The 21,466-nt window shown below is 39.7% G+C and overlaps 1 protein-coding gene, 1 long non-coding RNA gene and 1 pseudogene across 3 annotated transcripts; 1 reads left to right on the top strand and 2 right to left on the bottom strand.

Annotated features, from left to right (window-relative positions):
* Positions 1–5,439: 5,439 nt before the first annotated feature.
* LOC121395047 (CUB domain-containing protein 1-like) lies at positions 5,440–20,672 on the top strand. Of its 2 annotated transcripts, XM_041567562.1 has the most exons (4): positions 5,440–5,830; positions 7,255–7,342; positions 8,967–9,082; positions 19,868–20,672. In XM_041567562.1, the coding sequence occupies exons 1-4, from the start codon at positions 5,566–5,568 to the stop codon at positions 19,918–19,920; spliced, it is 522 nt and encodes a 173-aa protein (XP_041423496.1). In that variant the 5' UTR covers positions 5,440–5,565; the 3' UTR covers positions 19,921–20,672. The 2 variants fall into 2 exon arrangements, 1 of the variants encoding a protein (XP_041423496.1); XR_005962209.1 differs by lacking the exons at positions 5,440–5,830; positions 8,967–9,082 and having other exon boundaries at positions 6,800–7,342.
* LOC121395048 lies at positions 9,134–9,712 on the bottom strand. The gene is made up of 2 exons (XR_005962210.1): positions 9,543–9,712; positions 9,134–9,447 (listed from the first exon to the last, which is right to left on the bottom strand). It is a non-coding gene; the product is annotated as an uncharacterized LOC121395048 (long non-coding RNA).
* On the bottom strand, positions 20,030–20,170 carry LOC121395282 (annotated as a pseudogene).
* Positions 20,673–21,466: the final 794 nt, after the last annotated feature.

Here is a 21,466-nt window from a genome sequence, read left to right on the forward strand (position 1 = left end):
TTCTTCTCTGGTAATCTTCATGTCTTGGTGGCATTTGCGGTACATGCTCAGTTGGAGTAAATTTCTGGTCCAAAACCAACTGCGCATGCGCCGAAAGTCACAGAATTTTTTCAAAATCTTCGTGACTTTCGGCGCATGCGCAGTTGGAGTAAATTTCCGGTCCCAAACCACTGCGCATGCGCCAAAAAAGACTGAAGAAAGATGAGGGCTGCCGTGACCTCCGAGGCCAGAATCTGCACGGAGGGGTGAGTAAAAAATTAGGGGCATTTGCCCGGGGGGGGCAGGTAGGATGGGGGAGGAGGGAGGGGATCTACCCAGGGGAGGGTTTTTTTTTTATTACAGGTTGAATTCTCCTTTAACAGTTACAAGATGATTTGTTTTATTTGGCTTCTGGTGCAGCAAGTTCATGTTTATATTTTATATACAAAATACAGCATTTCTAGCATTATTCTATTTTAGACTTTAGTTCCCCTTTAATATAATATCTGTTGTATAACATACAGGGGACAAACACAAAAGTTAAAGAACCTAATGCAAGGGTAAGGGTTTATTGGTACAGATTTAAAATACCAAAAAGTAAAAAAGAATGTTCAAACGAGGAGCATTACCATATCGTCACAATTAATCACAGGCATACCAAACAGAAACACAAAACTTGACATTCCAGCAGGGGGGTTACTACCCCCAGAGTTTACCCTCACCATGTACAGATTTGCCACAAACTTCCAGGTTCTGCCGCTCGCAAGAATGTTAAAATTTGAAGCTTGTTTTGTGCGACAAAAAGAAAAAGACGCACAACAAAAAAAAGGGAGCACACGTAATGGTTTATTCATTTAAATGTGGAATACAAAGCCTCGAAAATTGTTGGTGGTCAGATTTATTATATACTTGATCCTGTGTTTGTAATCTAATATATATATATATATATATATATATATATATATATATATATATATATATATATATATATATATATATATATATATGTATATATATGTGTATATATAGATATGTATATATATATATATGTATATATATATATATAGCAATAATAGACTCTAATGTAGTTTGCTACAAAAATGACATGCGTCCACAATTTGTCGCACAAACCAAAATATTCATCGAAACAAAAAGTTTTCACAAATTATTCACAGTTTTTGAGAATTTTTTTGCAAAACAGGACAAATTCAGTTATCAGTAGTGATTTTTTACTTTGTCTAACCGTTTTTTGATATCACCATAGAGGTTGTTGCCTTCCAAAGTGTTTTTTTTTTGGTTTTTTTTTACCATACTAAACTTATTTGAAGAAATGCAAATTTGAAGTTTACAAATCCACTTGGTTTCTATAACCTAAAGAACAATTTAAAAACGCCCCTGAACCGGTCGTAGCAATATTTTCCCACAAATACATTCATCCTAACCAATACACTTTCCTCTATTGCCACTTTTTCCCAATTATTTAAAGCACAATTGCTAAAAATGACACATTCCACTTCAGGGAGGTTTAAGTCTTATAGCAAATTATCTAAGCCAGAGTGGACAGCAATACAAACTTTGGATTCTGACAAAAATCTTACCAGAAAGCTTTGTTAAGTTTTAAACTCTTCATTTTGGTATTTACACTGCTAGTTCAGAAAAAAAACTGGTGTAACTATTGTTTATACTGACTGGGTTTGAAGTAGGGTAGTCAAATACATTTGTCCCTAGTTTTGTGTGTTTTATCCAATACTTGAAATTAACTTTTTTTCTAATCACTTTTAGGGTTATTAGGGTGTTACCTTTTTTGTGCAATTCCGATAAATGTGTCCTTTTTATATTTTGACAGTTATGTTCAGTTGTAGGTCTCTTACCTGCACATCCGCACTCTTCAGCTTCCTCGATCACACTGACACAACTTAAATCAAAGGGCTTTTTGTATCCGGAGTGAGCATTTTGACATCATTGTCACATGATCCATTAAAGAGTAAGCCAGATGGATAATGAAGGGTGTTATCTAACCAGGTTTGGTATTATAATAATAGTAATTAGTGAGCATTATGACATCAGTGGTCATGTGATCAATTACAAAAAAAAGACAGTTGGAAAATAATAAGTTCTTGTGGCATATAAATATTATATATAAACTTACTAGCACAATACATAAATATATTAGACCACTAGGGTTAGTGGCGTAACTTGGGCTCAAAGTGCCCCCGCAATACAATTTACTAGCAGCCAATATGTGACTTAAAGGAGAACTTTCTCGCTTGTCTTCTTTTCTCTAGGCATAGGCCTCCAATGCGCACTAGAGTGAAAAGGCTGGCTTTTCCTTTCTAAGTTCAGCTGTTGCTCTGCTGAGCATGTGCTTGTCCAGACCTTGAAAAAAAGAAGATGGTGATAAGGATCTTTGCAGAAATACCCTGGGCTGGAACAATTATTTAACAAACAGGAGCATTGGCCTTGGGTATTAGGCAAACAATTATAATTACATTGGGGCATGCATAATTGTAATTTTAAACTTAAGTTTTCCGATAAAATCCATTTATTTTAATTCCCCTCTTTAAAATAAAATGCTGAGCTGAACATTGTTTTTATAAGAAAGTGAAATTAAATGTAAGCATGTTTTCAGTAAAATGCTTCTTTGCATTCAATATTATGAGCTTCTCTAATGCAGGCATTGCAGTGTTGGCTTTTAAGTCACTACAGTTTCAACTACAAGAGACCCCGGCCTTCTGGTTTTCAGAAAAAAGAGCAATGGTGATTACAGCTAACTCCAATCCCTTTCCCCATTTATATATGCAAGTAATTCCAATCAGTGGTTTACGTTACACTGACACCTTAATGCACAGGCTACCCTAGGCCGTAGGGACCAGTGTGATCAGTGGCCAATTTCTATTTCTTTTATTTTAATATCTATGCATACATAAAAATCCAGATTTTGCACCTGGGAAACTGACAATATGTCTAGCCCCATCTCAGATTACAAAATTAAATCTAAAAAATCAAATTTGCCACTTGGATAAGAAAAACACTGTTATACTTGTGGGGTGGCAAAAGTTAGGCACCCCAAGTGATCCCATTTACTTACCTGACACCAGCGAGCACCATGGAGTGATCGTCTTCCGGCTTCTTCTTTCTTCTCGTGGCTCTCATGCTCAGTATAGCGAAAAGCCAAACTTTAATGGAGATTTCAACCCTAAAGTTAAAAAATCCCGACCCCCCTACCCGACATAGACCCCCTCCCTCCTCCCCCATCCTAAGTGTTACCCCGTGCAAATGCCTCTAATGTTTTATTTACCCCTCGGTGCAGATTCCAGGCATCAGAGATCACGGGCGCCATCTTCTTCTCTTCAGAAATCTTCAGAATGAGACTGGCGTGTTGGCATTTGGTGCAATTTTCTGTTTCACGACAACTGCACATACGCCGAAACGCAAGAAAATTTTCAAAGCAGTTGAAGATGGCGCCTGTGAACTCCGATGCCTGAATCTACACCGAAGGTTAAAGAGATACTGACACCTGAAATTAAACTTTTTTTTACATCTATTATAATATTGGCTTTGCAAGCTACTTCTAACTTTGCCATAAAGTATTTGCATGATGCTTTTACATTACCTGTCTGATCCCCCATGTTCCTGTATGAGGGGGCTGCCATATTTGTGCAGCAGGAGTCCGTTGGCATTAGAAACTGTAACTAACAGGCTGAGATGGGACAGTCAGGTTGGCAATGTCAGAGTGTCAGAGAGTCAGGCTTAGGAACTTCAACTAACAATTATATACAAAAACAAACCTCTCAGCAAAAATATGATCAACATGACCTATAGGTAACATTTAATGTACATTCATATTGCTAAAATTCATTTGTTAGTGTCAGTATCACTTTAAGTAAAAGGTTAGAGGCATTTGCCCGGGGTAACACTTAGGCTGGGGGGAGGAGGGTCTATAATTTCAGAGTTTAATTCTCCTTTAACGGCTATTTCATTCTACTGCACATGCATCTACCCCAGGAAATTTGAAGAAAGGAGAAGGTGTAAGACTATAGCTCCATAGTGCTCGCTGGAATAATCCCAGGCCAGTGCAGATTTCTCCTGATAGGTACACCAGCCCAGGGTGTCCGGTATGTAAATGCAATCACTTGGGGGTGCCTAACTTTTGGCACCCAAGTAAAAATGACTTTCCTTCTCCTTGAAAGGATAAGTAAACCTTTAAAATAAATGAATGGAAAAATGATGAGGGCCCTATTCTAAGATATTTTGCAATATTATTTATTTTGCTTTCATTCCAAGATATTAAGGGATACATGTACTGGTAATATGAATTAATTTTGTAAAACAGCGCCATCTGCTGGTCAATTTCCGACCAGTCTGACAGCACCACCAAGTGGTCAAGCAAGTTGTCAGGAGAAAGAAAGAGGCTGATGTTCTTCTGCTTAGGAAAAAAATAAAAACCTTTCTCAAACCTTTCCTAAGCAGAAGAACTTCAGAGCAGCCTCTTTATTTCTCCTGACAACTTGCTTGACTACTTGGTGGTTCTGTCAGACTGGTTGGAAATTGACCAGGTGGTGCTGTTCTAACAAAATTCATTCATGTTAACAGTACATGTATCCCTTAATATCTAGAAATAAAAAGAAAATACATAATGAATGTACATTGCAAAATATCTCAGAAACCTTTTATTTTAAAGGTTTACTTATCCTTTAAGTAAGTGTAAGGTTAGCTAGTGCGGTGGGACGGGCCTCTCCAGCGGAAGATTTATCCAGGCCTGAACAACAGCCTCCCAATAGTGGCCCTGGTTGCAGACATTAATATGCTTATATGCCCTAGCAGCAAGGGCCTGCCCTGACCCAACGATGGTGTGTGCAAGTCGGCTCACCTGGATAAACCTGTGGGTTCCGCACAGTTACAGTTGTAGTATTTCTGGTCAGCTGATCTCTGAGGCAGCACAGAGACCATCAGAAAATGGTGGTTCAAGGCAAGAGATGTAAAAGGTCAATATTTACTTAAATATATATATATCAGTATGACAAGATTCTTTAATTTACTGTTGCTCAAGTATTCATTTTGGGGGTATAGTTTTCCTTTAAAGTTTTCTAATGTTAACAGACTCCTGCTGCACAAATATGGCAGCCCCCTCATACAGTAACATGGGACATCAGACAGATAATGTAAAAGCATCCTGCAAATACTTTATGGCAAAGGTATAAGTACCTTTCAAATGCAATATTATGATAGATGTAAAAAAGGAGTTTAATTTCTGGTGTCAGTATCTCTTTAATGGATGGAGATTGTGCAGATCATAGTGACTGCAGTGTTGTTAAAACCATATCCTACATAATATGAAGTTAGTTCCAAGGCTGGATTTTACTTTGGGTACCATTCTGTGTATGTATTGTTGAATTGTGATTCCTTTACACTCGAAATTGAATTGATGACCTTTTTTTTGCAATTTCAGGTTTATTAGACATTCATTTTCACTTTTTTTCATGTTGCGGAGGAATGTATAATTACTGTTGCTCCAGCTCCTAACTCTACAGTGACTTTACAGACCCCTAACTGGTACGAGGGACTGCCAGAAACTGTATCTGTCTCATGGTGATGCCTTCTAAGCAATTTGGGAAGTTAGCATTTGCAAAAGACAGAATGGCCATTATATGTGAAACTGGACGTGCATTTATTAACATAAAGGAACAGAAGTCTGCTGGGCCAGATATTGTTTTGAAAGATTATGATACCCTTCCCAGCTCCATTAATCTTTTCTATCCTTTCTGGCTTAACATCTCTAACTGTAAGCCTAAGGTCTGGTCCAAGAAGCTTCAGATACAGTTTTCTGTTATGTTTATCCAAACTGAATCAGGTGAGCCATTGTTTAAAGGGAGATCTGGTATCTATTTTGCTGGGTGTGGGCCATTTATTGTTATGTTTTTACATCTATAATGAGCTATCTGCAGAAGTTTTTCCTGCTCAGCTAGAAGCATGTGAATACGTGAAGCTTCTTCCATTGGCAATTTTAAACGTTTTGTGTGGTATGTTGGTGTTATTGTATCTCGTTCTGTATTACAGACCATTGTGCCTTTACAACTAGAAGGAGCGATTATATTCTTAAAGTTGCCTTTCTTCCGAAAACAGGTTCAGCAGACAACAGGGTTAAAGGGTTTAGTTCATCTTAAGTAACTTTGAATATCAATTCTTCAGTTGGTCTTCGTTTTCCTTTCTCCGTTGCCTCTTTCTAGCTTGAAATTTAAACAGCAATCTGGTTCTTGGGGGTCACTGACCCTGGCAGCTAAAATTCATTGTTTGTAAGGCTACAATGTTATTAATATTGATAATTTTTTTTACTTTATCTTCAAGACTCTTATTGAAATCAGTTCCTGGTTGCTAAGGTAAATTTGACCAGGACAGCCAAGTCATCTTCAAATTAAAGAGCTGCAAATAAAAAAGTTAAATTCTTCAGAAACCTCAAAAATGAAAACCAACTGCAAATTATTTCAGCATATCACAGTCTACTTCATAGGAAAAGTTAAAGGAGAAATAAAAGTAGGTCCAAAAATCAGCCAGATATCTGTTGGGTGAAGACCACACTGATGTACCTTTAATGTTCCTGTCGCTGGTGTTTCAGGATAGCATCTCTGTAATCCAGGTGCAGAATCTGCAAACTGTTACAATTTGATACATTTCTCAGCAGCATCTGTGGAATATTAGAAACTATTGTATCAGTTCTCACAGTTGCCTTTATTTAAACTCAGGGATTCTGCTGAGCATCACCAAAAATAGGAAATGGAGCAACTAAAATTTAGAACAGTTACAGAGTCGGTTACCCCTTCCCCTTGGGCTTAAAAATGAAGCATTACAATTGAATATCAGAAAACAGGTAAAAAAAAAAAAAAATAGAGAACAACTGAAAAAAGTCTTTATTTCTGACCACCTGAAAAGAAAAAAAAAGTGTTTGGAAGGCAAATAGCCCCTTTAAAACATATCTATGTCCAATAGATCATTAAGTTAAATAAAAGACTAAGATCATACAACATAAAAATCAATTATCAAAAATCAAAACTAGATAAAGGTATAACAATAACACAAAAATCTCTCTTTAATCTCGCTTAAAGTAGGAACAAATAGTCAATGAAATAATTTATTTATCACTAATGTAATTGACAATTGTCTTAAGAAACGGAATTATTAGCTGTATCACTTGTGGTATCCAATAATGTATATACCAACTGCCTTTCCTTTTCAACTTAATATTACATTATAAGTAACTGCCTTCTTCCTTTATTTTAGACCTGACAACAATATTAATTGCAGCTTGTTCTGCTATTGCAGCAGTTATTTTCATTATTGGAGTAGCTGTTTACTGTGTCAGAAAAAAGTAAGTAGACGGCTATAACAATTAAAAATCAAAAAATGTCATTTGAAAACTATTGTCATTTATTTATAGATATATCACCAACACTTTCTGGCCTGGCCGCTGATCCCCCCCCCCCTGCACATATCTAGCCAACAAAGGGGTGTAAGGATGGGCCATCATTCCTATTTAAAATGTGGAATTTCAGCTCTTAAATGAGAACTAAAGCTTAACAAAAAAGTAAGCTAGAAATTTTGTACATTATGTTTTGGGCTTCTTTACCAGCCCAAGGCAACCACAGCCCTTTAGCAGTAAAGATCGGTGTCTCTGAATATGCCCCAGTAGCTCTCCATCTTCTTTTCTGCTGATTCACTGCACATGCTCTATGCTGATGTCACTTACTGAGCTTCGGGACCAACTCATAATATACAGTACACATAGAATAGAAATGTCACAATATAAAGCCGATTAGTAATTAATACAGATAATTACTACATGGCAGCACAGAAACCAGTGCAACTAGTATGGGAATTTAATAATCAGCCTTGTAGCATCAGCTTATATTACAATCCAACCTCGTTTTCTGCTAGATAATTTGCAACGACCACTAAGCTTAGCTTCTCAACAGCTGCTCAGAGCCCACTGAGCATGTGAGTGTCGCAGACACTTTCCAAGATGGTGACCCCCTGTGACAAGTTTGATGTCCTGGATCATTGTTGAAACTTTAGGCTGGTGCATTAAGTGCGGTATATACAGTGCGGCATTTTTAGCCATATTCATTTTTAGGGTTTAGTTCTCCTTTAAAACTACCAGAAGTGGCTTTTTCTACCCCTGTTAACCTAGTGGATGCTGCTACTTGAGGCAAGAAATTCAACTTGCCCCATGGCAACAGTGTCCCTGAGCACTTACTACTACAATAATATAGCAAATGAAATGTGAAAACAAAAAGGTCAGGGGATGAGACAGGAGGATATGAAGACCCTACAATGTAAAGGTTATAAACATTCTTGCAAAAAAGTGACTATGTACTCAACAACCCCCTACAATTGCAGTTGAATCCAATTCTTTTGCACAATGAACTAAACCCTGATATTCTACATTGACAGGGGCGCTCCACCAATGAGGCGAGTTGAGACACTCGCCTCAGGCGGCAGCGCCCCCCTGGTTGCCAGGGGCGGCAAAAATGCCGCTCCTGGTAACTAAGAGCCGAATTTCCAGTTTTCAAACCGGAAATTCGGCTCTTCTAGTGCAGAGAGCGCTATTGCGCTCTCTGCACTAAGCGTCGCGGACCGCCCCTGCCCTCTCCGGCGCTATAAAGGTTAGTGCCGTGGGGAGGGGTGGGGGCGGCGAAAGAAGGCCGCCTCAGGCGGCATTATAGCCAGAATCGCCCCTGTACATTGAACAAGCTCAGTTAATGAATTAAAATGAGATGTAATACTGTCAGTGAGCGGATCAGTTTGTTTGCTCTGCTTTTGACCATAATTCATTTTATTTGTGACTAATGGAGAAAAAAGCCCCAGTAGGGATATACAACTCTAAACCAAACATAGAAATTTCAAAGCGCCAACAGTTGCAGAGAAAAGGGAGGAAAAACAAAGAGTCCCATGTTTATCATTGATGAAACAATGGTCTATTGTCATTTGTTAAGAGACACTTCTGGTTTGGCCAGTCCAGAGGCAAATGTGGATGTGTACCAGCCATTTCAAGGCCCTATGGGTGAACCTCCTCCTGTTCCACCACTTAATCGTATCAACAAAGATAAAGGTAATGAGGATCCACTTGCCTCTTCCAAGAGACTTGAATTTTACTCTTTTAAAATTCCAATTTTTATTAGCAAATATACACACACATTGAGGGTACAGAGTATAAATATACATCATAATATGTGTATTCCAAGAAAGGAGAGGAAACAAAAAAACAAAGTTGTACATCTAACCTGCATTCTGTTTCCACAGTATGTCAACATCATCATTGTCTGTCCACGATCACATCATTACAGTACCCTCCGTAACATGTTTAATAAAGCCATTTTTATTTGAAAGGTAGGAAAGAAAAAAGAAAGAAGAGGAGAAGAAAGAAGGGGATAGATAAGAATCTTCTGTCGGGCATCGGGGGTTACCATCCTGCGACTTTAGAAGAAATAGAAATATCCATATCAATAACAATATCAGAGGGGGGGGGCTAATCTCAGCATTTATCAGCTATTACTCTTAAGAAATCTTACCAATCCTGCGTCTTACAGAGGCGAAGTCCATCAGGGGGGGCAGGCGAATTAGTCCTCTACACGAACCATTTTGGAGATTCGCAAAAGAGATACGATCTCAAAGTCAGCATTTGGATCTCTTTCTTATAACCTAATGTCCACCTTTAGCCATCATACTGGGTTCAGACTGTCTCAGGAGATGCCACATTTTATTTTCCCCAAATATATTTATGAGGATGAGAAGATTAAGGCTGCATATTTATCCGAGTTTTTAAAAGTTATTCAATAAAACCATTTTTGTTGAAATTTTTCCGTTTCTTGTGCTGTATGTGCTCTATAACTTTCATATCGTTCTATTGCTGAAATTTTGTTCAGCCAATCTTTAATTTTAGGGGGTCCGTGTTGTTTCCATTGTAACGGGATTAAAGATTTAGCTGCATCTAGCAAAATTGGGGTAATAGATCTACGGTAGATGTGAATCGGCAAGTGAGTGTGATGGAAAAGTATGTGAGTTGGTGAGTCTGGGATATCTCCGTCTGTGATCTCTTTTATAATTTCTCTCACCATTGTCCAATATTCCTTAAGTTGTGAACATCCCCAAAAAATATGGGACAAGGAACCCGTTTCAGTGTTGCATCTCCAACAGGTCGGTGAGAGCGTTTTATAAATTTTTGCTAGTTTATCTGGAGTTCTATACCATTTACTCAGGAGTTTATAATTCAGCTCTTGTAATTTACAACAAACCGATGATGTATGTGTTAACTGAACAATTTTCTGCCAATCCTCGGTTGAAAATGTCGTGTTCAACTCTTTCTCCCAGTTGAGCTTAAAATATTCCATTGGGGAGACCTTAATACCTAAGATAGCTTTGTAAATGTAGGAGATGGTCCTTATAGGAGAATCCTTTGATTCCCATAACAGTTCCATTTGTGTAGGTGTCGTTTTTGTAGTAAGATGTAATCCTTTTGTTATTATAAAGTGTCTGACTTGATTTAGTCTGAATCTATCTAGAGTTGTAGACGGGGTATTTGGGAATTGAATATTCCAAGTGGGCACATTAGATCCTGAGATAAAAGCAGAAATTCCGTGATGTTTCAATACCGGCCAGTCGATATAAGACCGTAGTTCTAATCCTGGTGGGAAATCGGGATTCCCAAGTATGGGAGTAAATCTGGATGGCGTGTTAATCCATTTGCCTGTTTTGACTAGATTATCCCAGATTTGAAGAGTATATGCAAGCTTCTTGTCTGTTTTATCTGTAATTAACCTATCCTTGTGTACTAACCACGGTAATGCACATAGTGGTGTTTGGGCCGATTCTTGCTCAATTCCTACCCATAATTTATCAGATTCATGAAAAGCCCAATCCATGCATCTATTTATTTGTGCCGCTTTTAAATATGAATCCCAATCAGGGAGTCCCAATCCGGCTTCACCCTTTGGGGCTGTTAGTTTAGAAGAGGCAATTCTTGGGTTTTTTTGTGACCATACAAAGTTGATGACCATTCCTCTCAATTTTTTAATTATCTGCGGTGGGGGAGAATATGGTAGAGTCTGAAAAAGATATAGGAAACGTGGCAAGACATTCATTTTAATAATGTTTATTCTACCTAACCATGAGATTGATGGTTTACTCCAATTCTCAAGATCCCGTCTAACTAAGTTTAGCAACCCTTCGTAATTTAATTTAAGTGTATGTTGTATGCATGGTGTAAATTTTAGGCCAAGATAGGTGATATGCGGATGATCATATTTAAAAGAGAAGTTTTTCATGAGATCTGTGTATTCCCTCTTGGGCAAAGTTATATTTAGAGCTTCTGACTTAGTTAAGTTTATCTTAAAGTTACTCAGGGCGGCAAATCGATTAAATTCTGCTAAAAGGTTGGGGAGAGATATTTGTGGACACTTGAGAAAGAACAACAGGTCATCTGCATAAGCAGCTATTTTATGTGTAGTTTCCCCTATCTGAATTCCAGTAATACTTGAGTTGCATCTAATGTGATTAAGGAAGCTTTCAATGGAGATAGCAAATAAGAGGGGTGAGAGGGGACATCCCTGACGGGTACCATTGCATATGTGAAAGGATTCAGATAATGTTCCATTGACTCGTAACTTTGCTGAAGGAGAAGTATATAAGGTAAGGATCCACGAGACCATTTGTGCGCCCAAACCCATTGCTAAAAGTGATTCTTTAAGAAAGCTCCAGTCTACTCTGTCAAACGCTTTTTCTGCGTCTGTTGACAGTATCATAAATGGGATTTGGCGTTTTTGACAGTAGTGCGTAATGGAGAACAGTCTATTGGTATTATCTCTGGTTTCCCTTCTGGGGATGAATCCCGCTTGTTCCTGATTGATAAGAGTTGGGAGAAGATTTTGCAATCTTTGTGCTATGACTTTAGAATACAACTTTAGATCCACATTGAAAAGCGAAATAGGTCTATAGCCCCCTGGGTCTCGTGGATCCTTACCCTTTTTATGTATGAGAGAAATGTGTGCTTCTAACGCCTCCTTGGGGATAGGACACTCTGCCGATACCACATTAGCTGCTACAGTGAGGTGTGGGGCCAGCAAATGTCCAAATTCTTTATAATATGCAATGGTAAACCCGTCAGGACCCGGCGCTTTCCCCGATTGTGCTTCCTTGATAGCCTTAAGGAATTCTTGAGAAGTAAGGGGAGAGTCTAAGGATAGTGCTTGTTCTTGCGTGATACTTCCTAGACCTGCCTGTGAGATATAGTTCCGGATAGATTCCAATCTATTGGATCGGTGGGGTTCATTTAAATTAGTATTCGGTAATTGATATAAGTTGGCGTAATAACCTCGAAAGATCTCAGCGATTTCAGATGTCAGATGTTTCATCTGTCCTGCTGAATCTCTAACAACCATAATATGATTTTTGACCTGTTGTTGTTTCAGTGCCGCTGCTAACAGTTTCCCACATTTGTTACCGTGTTCAAAGAACAATTTACGGTTAAAATCAATGGCTTTTTCAGTGTAAGAGGTATAGATATCTCTCAGTTGTCGTCTAGTTTCAATTAGTTCAGTCAACACGGCTGCCGAGGTGGATTGTTTATGACGGGATTCTAAATCTTGTATTTTTGCTATTAGTTTGTTCATAGAGGCAACCCTCTCTGCTTTCTTTCTAGCCCCTAGTTTAATAAGTTCCCCTCTTAAGACACATTTATGAGCTAGCCATACATTCCAAGGGTTCATCCCTTCTGTAAGATTTTCCGTAAAATAGTTCTGAATATGTTGTTCCAGCTCTTTTTTCATTATGGGATCTTTAACAATAGTTTCATTTAATCTCCATGTAAAGGCTCGATTCGTTATTCGGGGTAAGTTTAATGTGCATGTGACCGGAGCATGGTCCGACCATGAAATTATGTCGATCTCTGCTTTCTGGATCATGGGTAAATCCTTATGTTTAATCAGAATATAATCTAATCTACTGTAGCTATTATGGGGAGGTGAGTAAAATGTATAGTCTTTGATAGAGGGGTTTAAAATCCTCCAAGTGTCTACCAAAGTATTTGATTTGAGTAGGTTTTTAACCATAGCTAAAGTCTTGTACGGCAGATTAGATTTGCCTGTTGAAGAATCCAACCTGGGATCCATAGTAATATTAAGGTCTCCACCAATGATAAACATCCCTTCTCCAAATTCATTTAAAATCTGTAAGAAGTCGTTGAGGGCTAACAATTGTTCAGTCGGTGGCAAATATACAGATGCAATTGTATATTTGTTCCCATGTATGGAGCCCTTCACAATAACAAATCTACCCGATGAATCTGTCTTCACATCTATAGTGGAAAAACCTAAGTTATCTGCAATTAGTACTGCCACTCCACGTCTTTTCGAGGAAAATGGTTTGCTTAGATGTACACCTGTAAATCCTTTAATTCTAAGTTTAGGTGTCCGGCCTAACTTAAAATGGGTCTCTTGGACAAACATTATCTGAACTTTAAGACGTTTCATCTCCTGGGTCAATCTATGGCGTTTAAAAGGTGTATTCAGTCCTTTAGCATTAATTGTTCCAACTCTTACCTTAGCCATATTGATTGTAAGTAGTGGAAATCCAAGCTATGCCCCCCCCGCTGGGGTCGCCACCGTAGTTAACACCGGAAGATTGCCGACTAGAAGAAGGAAAAAAGAAGAAAGAAGGTGAAAATAAGAACATGTAATAATTATTCCTAGATAACCAGGAAATAAGTAAACAAGTAACTTGATAGAATAATACCAAAACCTGTGCGGGTATTACGCACAGTTGTAACTTATTGGTCTCCCTTTTCATAAGGGAGGTCATGTGCGATGAGGCCGATTGGGGAGCAACTCCCAGCCCATCAGCATTCCATGTATCAGAAATAGTTCCAAACCTAACCAGAACGATGATTAATCTAGCATAAATGAAGGGTAAACCGGGGCGTGAGAGGAAAAAAAACAAAAACAAAAAAAAAAACAGTATAATATTTGTTGTGTGACTCACAGACTTGCATATCATAGATTTGTACATTTATCATTTCAAACAGAAATAGAATAACAATAGACTCTTAGATAATTCTTGTAGGCCTTTTGAATCCTCAGAGGTAAAAGTATAAGCTTGTGTAAATATTCTCATCAACATGATAGTACTGTGTTACTTTCGCATACCTCACCCTCACCTTTAGTGTATTTTTACAAGTAATTTAAGGATTTAGGGTGTCCCTCCAGCATCTTGATAGCACTAAGTATGTGGCTAAAGAGGGTAAATGGGAAGCTTCTAACAGGGCTTCCACACTTTTGGTGTTAATCTCCAAGGAGAGAAAGAGAGAGAAAAGAAAAAAAAAAAAAAAAGGGGGAGGGGGGTGACCGAACCTAAGCCTTTCCGTTCTTATATGTAAGGATACGGTTATGGGATCAAGAGGAGAGTCTAACACAATAGGGTTTCAACAGTTCTTAAAAACAAACATGTCCATGTTATAGGCAGTTCTCTGCAAAAACAGTGGACCATGAGCAATAAACCTTAAATAACCCATGAATAGACCCCCAAATCCTTTTAAGTCTCCAGAAGTTTAAGTTCAGACCCCAAACTGTCGTCCATGCACGAATGATATATATATGAAACAAACAGCCCCAGAAATCAGAACTCTTTAACCATAAACCAAGAGGTCATAACGGGTCTCAGATGTATTCAAAGTGAGAAAAACTTCTTAGATAAATCAGGGTGGCCTCGGGCTTCTGTCAGGGGTAGATGAAGGACTGCCAGAATTTCCATTAGTGAAACTTCTCTCCCGTTGTTGCCTCTTCTGCCAGTGATCTGTGTTTAACTTTTCCAGAAAGTCACCATTATATACCAGATCTGCCCATTCGGTTAACTGTATGCTGGGTATATCAAGTGAACAGCAAAACGCTTCCACATCAGTGGGTTCTTTTAGCATGGTTTGCTTGCCATCTTTAGACACTGTGAGAGCAAAGGGAAAATTCCACCGATAGGGTATATTTTTCTCACGTAACATCGTTGTGAGGGGTCTCAATGCTCTTCTTTGCTGTAGCGTGAGCCATGCCAGATCAGGGAAAATTGCAATCTCCATTGCTTCATATTTAATAGTCGATTGATTCCGAATTCGACGCAAGATGTCTTCTTTGATCCTAAAGTCATGAACACAACATACAACATCTCTCGGCTTTTCAGACCTGAATCTCTGTGGGCCCAGTGTCCTATGAACCCTGTCCAGCTCCAGTGGGTCTGTGGCGGGTTTCTCCAGGATCATGTTAAAGATTGCACATACTGTAGCCCTCAGGTCTGCTTGTTGTACAGCCTCCGGTATTCCCCTAATGCGCAGATTATTTCTTCTGCCTCTATTATCGAGGTCTTCCATGTGCCTGCGTAGCAAGTAAATATAACGGTGATGGTCATTTACCCGTTCGGTGATGGTATTGCTTGTTGACTCCAATATTTCCATCCTGTTATCCAACTGCGTATGTGCGTCACCTATGGCCCGTATGTCTTTCTTAATGTCGACTAGGTCTGCTTTGTGAGCTTCTTGTATAGTCTTTGCAACCGCATTCAGATCCGCTTTAGTTGGGAGATTAGAGAACATGGCGCGTATGTCCGCAGGGAAGGAGGCTGTGCTAAAACCTGAGGCCGTGGAGCCCGTGGGACTAGGACTCCGTCTACTTGCCTCCGCCATCTTGGGATCATCGGGAGTGGTTGCACGCCTTGAACGTTTGTCCAGGTATTTGGTCATGTCCGATTGACTGCCTGAATGTGATGCTGGAGTAGGCGGAGGTTGTTTCTTAGTGGATTTACCCATGTTCAGCGGTGTCAGGTTTGGGAAAATAGTTTAAATTGCTATATGGGCCGGGAGCTCTCACTGCATGCGACCGTTCAGCTCTGCATCACGCCACGCCCCCCGAATTTTACTCTTTTAATAAATCAGGGTTAAATGAACCTATAGGACACGAAGACACAAGTCTTGATATGGTAAATGGACAGAAAAATGGACCTGTGCCAATGGCATGATAGAGATACGATTAGTTATGGATGTCAGGGCTACAGGGGAGCAAACGAGCAGTATCTGCTTTAAAGGAGGTTCACTTGTAAACAGCATGATTTGTCAGCAATGTCAGTTCCTGTGAGCCACTATCAACACTACTGACCATTTGACAGTAAATAAAGATCAATAGAAAGTTAATTATAATGCAGTATAATAATTGTAATATTTTCAGTACGTTTCATGTTTTCCATATCATGCTTTAGTGAAAGCTTATGTGGCAGTTGTTGTTTGTTACAACTCTTCTTTGTGTCTTTTTTTTTGTTTTGTTTTATTTACTTGCCACTGTTTTTTCTTAAAGGAACAGTAACACCAAAAAATTTAAATGAGTAGTGTTGCCCTGTATTGGTACAACTGATCTTTTTGCTTCAGAAACACTACTATATTTCATATAAACAAGCTGCTTGTGTAGCAATGACAGATATTGAAAAAAGGCTATATGGCACAGGTTAAATAGTGGATTACAGATATACATTGTGTTCTACAGAGCTTATCTGCTGTGTAACCTGAGCCTTTTCTCCTTTGAATGGCTGCCCCCATTGCTACACAGCAGCTTATTTATATAAACAAAAGTAGTGTTTCTGAAGCAAACACAGCAGTATTACCAGTGCATGGTAACACTGCATTATATTTTTATTACTTTAAAACATAATTTTTTTTGATGTTACTGTTCCTTTAATTTAGCAGAACATCCAAGACTCAGCAACAAGTATGTGGTGTTAGGATTTTTATTTGTTATACAGGTATGGGACCTGTTATCCAGAATGCTCGGGACCTGGGGTCTTCCAGATAACGGATCTTTCCGTAATTTGGCTCTTCATGCCTTAAGTCTACTAGAAATTCATTTAAACATGAAATAAACCCAATAGGTTGGTTTTGCTTCCAATAAGGATTAAGTATATCTTAGTTGGGATCAAGTAGAAGCTAATGTTGTATTATTACAGAGAAAAAGGAAATCATTTTTAAAAATTTGGATTACCGTATATACTCGTGTATAAGCCGACCCGTGTATAAGCCGAGGTACCTAATTTACCTAAGAAAACTGGAAAAATGTATTGACTCGTGTATAAGCCTAGGGGCCCCATGTCAGATTTCAAAATGTGAATGTGACCCGGCCGCAACAATTGGGGGACACTGGGCAGGTACCTGTTAAAGGGTCCTCTGTCTACCCCTATTTCATGTTTGCTTCCCTCTGCCACTTCCCCCCCCTGCCCTCCCCATCTGTCGCTCTCCCCACCCCGGCCCTCACGTCTGCTGCTCTTCCCTCTGTCACAGTAAAACGTGACCCGGCCCCAGCAGGACTGTCTGTGACAGACTGTGTCGCCGCCCGGAGCAGGTCCAGGAGCTCCGGGCGGCGCGTCCTTCCCTGCCGGCGTTCGCTCCCAAAATGGCGGCGCCCATGGCCGCCACGTGGGTAGCGGCCGGCGTATGACCCGTGTATAAGCCGAGTTTGAGTTTTTCAGCACATTTTGGGTGCTGAAAAACTCGGCTTATACGCGAGTATATACGGTATTTGGATAAAATGTAGTCTTTGGGAGACTCCGTAATTCGGAGCTTTGGATTACCGTATATACTCGTGTATAAGCCGACCCGTGTATAAGCCGAGGTACCTAATTTACCTAAGAAAACTGGAAAAATGTATTGACTCGTGTATAAGCCTAGGGGCCCCATGTCAGATTTCAAAATGTGAATGTGACCCGGCCGCAACAATTGGGGGACACTGGGCAGGTACCTGTTAAAGGGTCCTCTGTCTACCCCTATTTCATGTTTGCTTCCCTCTGCCACTTCCCCCCCCTGCCCTCCCCATCTGTCGCTCTCCCCACCCCGGCCCTCACGTCTGCTGCTCTTCCCTCTGTCACAGTAAAACGTGACCCGGCCCCAGCAGGACTGTCTGTGACAGACTGTGTCGCCGCCCGGAGCAGGTCCAGGAGCTCCGGGCGGCGCGTCCTTCCCTGCCGGCGTTCGCTCCCAAAATGGCGGCGCCCATGGCCGCCACGTGGGTAGCGGCGCCGGCAGACAGTCCTGCTGGGGCCGCGGAAGGAGGTATGACCCGCGTATAAGCCGAGTTTGAGTTTTTCAGCACATTTTGGGTGCTGAAAAACTCGGCTTATACGCGAGTATATACGGTATTTGGATAAAATGTAGTCTTTGGGAGACTCCGTAATTCGGAGCTTTCTGGATATCGGGTTTCCAGATAAGGGATCCTATACCTGTAGTTCTATAAATACTGTTTAACAGTAGGAAAAGGATTCTTTATTCCTTTGAAGCCCCAAAAAAATAGCTTGTTAATGTTTTTTAAATTGTTTATCCTGGAATAACTAGCAGGACATACATACTGTAAGAGGGGATTTCTTGTTTAAACATAAGTTTGGAGCACTCATACAGGAGTAATCTAAAATAAAGCCTTGCAGGGTATCACTGAAGAAATGAGACACTTTGCTTTTTGTGCCAAAATTTACCAAGTGAATTTGCACCAAAGCTAACGTGTTGTAACTAAATGTTACTGAGCTCCACAGCAAATTAATTTTTTTTATCCAGAGATTGTCCAGTTTTAGCAATATATTTTGAAATTGCACATTATTTGGGCATCATGGGGCCCCTATACCTCCTGGGCCCCCCAGCAGCCGCAGGGTCTGCTTCCTCTGTAGTAATACCCCTGGACTGTTCCTTATGTGAACAGAAGAGAAGGCTACTGCTCTCATAGGGGCTGATTTTCAGCTTTTGCATTTCAGCAGCCTTATTTCAGCCCCTCATGTGGCACTTGCTTAAGTGTTAAAGAATGAATGCCATTATTTTACAGCATTAAAATGACTGTATGGACATTTAGGGGCAGATTTATCAAGGGTCGAGTTGAAAATTCAAATTTCGAGTTTATTTTAGTGTAAGTCGACTAGGGAATAGTCCAAATTTGATTCGAGTTTAAAAAAAAACGACATTAGAATTTTGAAATTTATCAACTGCAGCACATCTGTGTTACATAGAGTCGACTTATGGCACCTGTTACATTCAGCGCCGGATTTAGTGGAAGGGTGGCCCCAGGCTGCATAGTCCTAGCACCCGCATACCCCCCTCCGGTGCGAGTGCACATGCCCAGCGGAGTTCACGGCAGCCGTCTTATTTTCATCGGTAATCTTCGGAATGAGACTTGCGTATCGGCAAATGCGCAGTTGGAGCAATTTTATGTTCCGCGACAACTGCACATGCGCCAAAACTCACTAAAATTGCCAAATAGTAAAGGCTAAGGTTAAAAATGTCCTGGGTGGATTTTCTGGCAGATTAAAAGGTACACACCCATATCTGAATTGTGGACACTGTAATTGTACCATTCCAGGGAGAAATATAACTCATCTTTTGAAAGGTTCCAAACGTTTAAAACGTGGGTGTTTTACTTGTGACAACTCTAATGCCATATGCCACATTAAATGCGGGTGTGGGTTAGCCTATGTAGGGCAGACAAGTAGACCCATAAAGATATGTCTGAATGAACATAAATCTACTATCCATAATTACCAAGCACCCAAGGAAGAAGATAGAATAAAAACGCACCAGGGCCAGGAACAGTAACAGAAAAGACACTACTCCAGCTATTTATTTCTTTCAAAAGTCATAGGGTGCCTCAATTATGTTGGCATATACTGGAAAAAAATTGGAATAAAAACGGACAGGATAAGAAAAAAAACTTTAATACAATGTAAGTCTCTTTGGATTTGGGTTCTTCAAATGAAGGTCTCTGGTGGCCTAAATAAGGAGTTCAACTTGACATGTTATTTGTAACTGTATTGTGAATGTTTTGTACTAATTCCACTTTTTTTACAGAGTTGAATATTGAATTGAATATACCAGCGACACATTCTCCACCTCCCAACTAGCAGGGTGAAAGCAGGTTTTTTACATGTATGATTTGGTAGCAGGATCATAGCCATTTATTACACTTCAACTGTTACTTCGCTATGTTGCTTTGATATTTTTGTTGTCATTTGAGGCTTACAAACTAATATGGACTTTGGACTCTTCATCAGTGAAGGAGCTCGTTATATACCCCCCTTTGCTAAAGGGTACCCCCTCCACTGATGAGAATAGATACTACACTTGATCTTGGCCAAAAGGCAGAGAAGCAATAGAAATCGGTACACCCAAAAGATCCAACACCTAAGCACATGAAAATGAATGTGGTCTATACTGTCCATTGTAGTGAAGAGTGCTCAGATATATACATTGGGGAGACAAAACAACCATTCAGTAAGAGAATGGCCCAACATAGGACGGCAAACTCCCCAGGACAATACTCAGTAGTCGATCTATATCTAAAGTAAAAGGGACACTCCTTAGAGGACAAATTTTAGACCAAGATGGTTTGAAAGATATATGAATGGGGGCCATTTATGCCAAAGTGGAAAAACCATCCCTGAACAGAGGAAGAGGCCTGAGACAATGCTTGTCATCAACATACAATGTCGCTTTTACATCCTTACCCAGCGGTTTCATAACAATTCACGCTTCCAGTCATGTACATTGAAAAATTAACACCTGATCAACGTACCATTGTGACTGGATCACACTTTCACACATCTGTGAGTTTCAGCCAACACCATCTAAATAAAGTTCAATGGAAGCATTGTGATTGGATGTCTGTGACGTTACTACCCTTAAGGGTTTTTATTTCCCTACAACTTCAGAAACTCAGAAAGTCCAGTTGTTTTAGAGATTACTTTCCTGGAAAAGCATATTTTCTGTAGGGTTATTTAAAAATGTGGTGTGCAAAGTACATGTGTGCCATTACCCTTAAACTAACTGAAGTTCTGAAGAATCTCATTGTATAATATAGAGTTTATCTGTTATCTATTGTGTATCCTGTGCTTGAATGTCTGCCCCCATGGCTACACAGCAGCTTCATTATGTATAGTAGAGTTTCTGAAGCAAACACACAAATTTTACCAGCGCAGAGCAACAGTACATTATATTGCTATTCCTTTAAAACACTTTTTGGTGTTATTGTTCCTTTAATATTACTGAATACTGAACAGAATTTGTTTTGCTTGTCTAAGAGCAATGGGAAATTAAGCTCTTTAAAAACTCTTTTATTGTGTCTGTACCCCACGTAATACATCCAGTGCTGCAACTAGGGATGCTCCGAATCCAGGATTCCATTCGGGATTTGGCCAGGATTCTGCCTTTTTCAGCAGGATTTGGCCGAATCTATAGTAGAGTTTCTGAAGCAAACTCTAAAACTCAAAAGAGCTTCCAAACTGAATCGGAATCCTAATTTGCATATGCAAATTAGGGGCGGGGAGTGAATCCGTGTGGATTCAGTACATCCCTAGCTGCAACCCTTTCTGTATAGTCTGACAGCAGAAATATCATAATCACAGTGGGGCTCATTTATCAACACTGGGCAAATTTACCCATGGAAACCAA

This window comes from Xenopus laevis, chromosome 6S, assembly GCF_017654675.1.
Source record: "Xenopus laevis strain J_2021 chromosome 6S, Xenopus_laevis_v10.1, whole genome shotgun sequence".
Taxonomy (NCBI): domain Eukaryota; kingdom Metazoa; phylum Chordata; class Amphibia; order Anura; family Pipidae; genus Xenopus; species Xenopus laevis.

What these genes read in the sequence shown, in the direction of transcription:
- LOC121395047 (XM_041567562.1), top strand. Translation starts at nt 5,566, where the DNA reads ATGGTGATGCCTTCTAAGCAATTTGGGAAGTTAGCATTTGCAAAAGAC. An exon ending in GTTTACTGTGTCAGAAAAAA is followed by an intron (nt 7,343 to 8,966) that starts GTAAGTAGACGG and finishes TCATTTGTTAAG; the next exon opens with AGACACTTCTGGTTTGGCCA. An exon ending in TCGTATCAACAAAGATAAAG is followed by an intron (nt 9,083 to 19,867) that starts GTAATGAGGATC and finishes CTTTTTTTACAG; the next exon opens with AGTTGAATATTGAATTGAAT.